Raw genomic sequence first — 3,749 nt, forward strand, 5'->3', positions numbered from 1 at the left:
TGTAGACCTTTGTCTAAAGTCTTTGTACAGCGTATTGCACCACCAGTGGACAATTGTTCTGAAGACGCCACATCTTGTTTGTGTGACAAGTTTGTGTTAAGCCCTGTCTCATATTCTGTGCAAAACGATGGCTAATGAGAAACAGCAGATTTGCGACTTATATGATAGATATGTGTTTTTTAATGCCCTGTAAATTGCGTCACATGTTTCTGGAATTAAATTACTCAGAGCTGGCTTGGAAATAACAGTGGAAAATTTTAAGTCTTCGTAGCTTCTTCCTGTTGCCAAAAACCTTAAATGTAGCCGATAATCGTTCGTGGGGGGTAATCGCGTTAATAACGTCTCATAACGGTGTCTGCTCTCGAAATCATTGGCGCAATTAAGTTTAGAAAATGCAGGTATGTGGATTCGTCCATACGTAAGTAATTACGAAAATCGTCAGGATCATTACGTGATTCCGCTATTAAATTCGTATGAGACAAGAAATTCCTATTCAGCAACCATGGTTTACACCATTTCCTTTTAGTTTTTTAAGTTCATCTTTTTCTTAATTACACACACTGCAGCCGTTGCAAGAATTAACTCTACGTCCAAATGTTCCATCTTGGCAACAATTCACGTTTGGGTGGTCTTCCTTCACATCTATGTAAAACGAACTGAACGTGTAAACGCCAGATTTTCGTTCAGTTCATCTGCACAGATCTGGCTTGCGCAAGCCAAATCGTTCAGATAGCTTGAGCGTGTAAACGGGCTTTAAAACGAACTGAACGTGTAAACGCCAGACTTTCGTTCAGTTAATCTGCACAGATCTGGCTTGCGCAAGCCAGATCGTTCAGATGGCTTGAGCGTGTAAACGGGCTTTAAAACGAACTGAACGTGTAAACGCCAGACTTTCGTTCAGTTCATCTGCACAGATCTGGCTTGCGCAAGCCAAATCGTTCAGATGGCTTGAGCGTGTAAATGGGCTTTTAGAGAACAACAAACCATTAATACCATTTAAAATGTCGCTTACTCTTAAAGAGTGACTTACATAAGCACATAAATCCGATTACTTTGATGAATAAATCGCTCTTCCAGATACGTCCAGAGCAAGAAAAGAGAACGAGGTGGACGGCCAGGACTATCACTTTATCACGCGAGCTCAATTCGAAGCGGATATTCTTTCGAGAAAATTCGTGGAACATGGGGAATACGAGAAGGCCTACTACGGAACGTCGCTGGACGCAATTCGATCGGTCGTAAATTCCGGCAAAATTTGCGTCCTCAACTTGCACCCGCAGAGCTTGAAGATACTGAGAACGTCCGACTTGAAGCCCTACGTTGTCTTTGTCGCGCCCCCCAACCTCGAGAACTTGAAGGTCAAGAAGGATCGACTGGGAGAATCATACAAGGTACATGCAAATTATAGTTAGCAATCAGCGTTCCTAATGCGGAGGTTCTCAGGAGGAAGATTTGGTGGACATCATCGATAAAGCTCGAGAGATGGAAAACAAGTACGGTCACTTCTTCGACATGATCATCATCAACAATGACACGGAAAGAGCCTACCACGACTTGTTGTGCGAAATCAACAGCTTGGAAAGGGAGCCGCAATGGGTGCCGGCTGTCTGGATTAAAACGGCGTAGGGCATACTGAAGGGCTAAATTTGTCGATCCAAGCCCTTTAAAACATTGAGTTAAGAAGTCTGAAAATGTGTGTGACAGTGTGCAGGACAGTCAGAAATCAATTTTAAGTCTAGTCGTAGAAGTTTTTTTAGCAATCAGATTGGTGACTGCACAGTGAATTCTCAGGACTGATGTAAATGAGATTTCAGGCCCCAATGGTAATTTCATCCACAATTGTTTTGCTAAGTTAATAATAAAAGTTGTGCTAGTCGGCTGGTGCATGGGGACAATTGAATCCTACCAGAACTCCATTCGTTAACAAAAAGGTGCTAGTCTGATTCAGTTTTACCGAATTGAATAACCCGTACAACCAGGCCAATAGGGAATGTTGGCTAAATATGCCGTGCCATCACATTCATGAAATTTGTTATAAATAATCATTAGAGGGCCGCGCATATTTAGCTGAGAAAAACTTTGCAACACCTAAAACAAATCCTTGACTGATTGTATTCACACACGTGCAACAGCCTGTAACTTTAAAAAGCCCCGCAACAAAATTCAGGGAAATCGAATAGAAAGTACTGGACGAAGTACGAAAACAACGAGCTAGTTTCTTACTTCGCCCTGTACCTTTGCCGGTCTGCAAAATTATAAAAATTATTCCAAACAGCCAAACAATGTCAATGGCGTTAGTGAAGCATAATAAATAACTAACTGTAGTATTAGTTTCGTACATTAGACTGGCAAATGATTGATTAGAGGCAGCGACACTCAGGACGAAAAAAGTGCCAAATTGAATCGAGTTTCGTTTCATGTTTAGAAGAAAAAAAACAGTATTTTAGTGTAGTGATGTAGGTGCAGGCCGGTACATGGATCATTTCCACTAGTTGCTGGCAAACGTCTGCCTGAGCAACTGGTGAAAACGATTGATTTTGTTAACAGAATAGACTATACAGAACATTTAACGTCATTTTAAGTACTTATGTTTTAGGGAAGGCTCGGCATACAAATGTTCTGCTCAAGCACCATTTCCACTCGTTTCTATGTCGAATCTTATTTTGAGGCCAACTCTAAAGTTTGAGGCAACTTTTCCACGTTACCGATCGCGAATCACAAGTCGCCTTGAATTTTGGAGTCGCCTAGTGGGCGAATGCCCACAATTGAACATTTTAATTCTGAAGTCATAGTGTTGTTTATTTATTGTTATTTTTAACCTGTATATAAGATATATTATTACTATAACTAGAAGTGTAAATAATGTACAAGTCAAACCCTATGGTGTTTGACGAATCCTGTAAAAATCATTGTTTCAATGCGGACCTGCGTATAAATCATGTGACTTCGGGTTCATTTTTTATTTGAAAAAAAAAACATTTTTATTATATTGTAACGCATACAAATAATTGTTTCCATTTAAAATAAAAGTTTCTCACTAGCAATGGCATTTATCGGCTATTCGCATAGGTTCAGAGAACCGAAATAGCGGACAAAATCGCAAATTCCTCACGATTCAAGATAAATATGAAGTTTAAAACGAAGAACTTTTTTACTTAACGTGACTTAAACAGTCGATCTTCGGCCTGGGTAACTCAGTGATTTTTTGGTAGTTGACGCAGTGCTGCGCAAATGGCTTGGTTGCCGGCGCAGTAACTCAATTCCGTTACTGGAAAAACATTACTTATAAAAACGAGGTAACTTTTTTTTGTTTGGACAAAGTGGTAAAATAAAAACGATAAAAGCGTTCTCTGAAGCGAATAAGTCGAACTAAAATCGACAAAAGCGCCCTCAGTAGTAAATAAGTCGAACTAAAATCGACAAAAGCGCCCTCTGAAGTGAATAACTCGAACTTTTACTTTTTAGTACTTTATTCACTATTGTATATATTTTCCTGACTGTGTTTGAATTCTAAATCAAATTCATTCCAGGGTTTCAGTCATTTAGTCTCTATTTATCTATCAAAATACGTTTCGGTGTATTTTTCCACCATCATCAGTTTTTCTAAAATAACAGATAGTTAAAAAATTAATTTAAAAAACAACCACAGTTCGTAAACAGCCTCATCATATCACACATTAAAATACATCACAATTGCAATACTTTAAAACATTCTAAAATTAATTAGGCCTAACAGGTGATTAGTCAGG

General features: G+C 39.1%; 1 protein-coding gene across 1 annotated transcript in view; it reads left to right on the forward strand.

The window, feature by feature from the left end:
* The window catches only part of LOC109538167 (protein PALS1), a gene marked incomplete in the record, with an annotated part of 33,267 nt that extends 30,223 nt beyond the window's left edge, over positions 1–3,044 (forward strand). Inside the window, 2 exon segments of the mRNA XM_048670718.1 lie at positions 1,078–1,391; positions 1,444–3,044. Coding sequence (XP_048526675.1) covers positions 1,078–1,391; positions 1,444–1,626 — 497 coding nt within the window.
* Positions 3,045–3,749: the final 705 nt, after the last annotated feature.

Source organism: Dendroctonus ponderosae, unplaced genomic scaffold (assembly GCF_020466585.1).
Source record: "Dendroctonus ponderosae isolate FM_Combo_2020 unplaced genomic scaffold, Dpon_F_20191213v2 Dpon_F_20191213_1, whole genome shotgun sequence".
Lineage (NCBI taxonomy): Eukaryota > Metazoa > Arthropoda > Insecta > Coleoptera > Curculionidae > Dendroctonus > Dendroctonus ponderosae.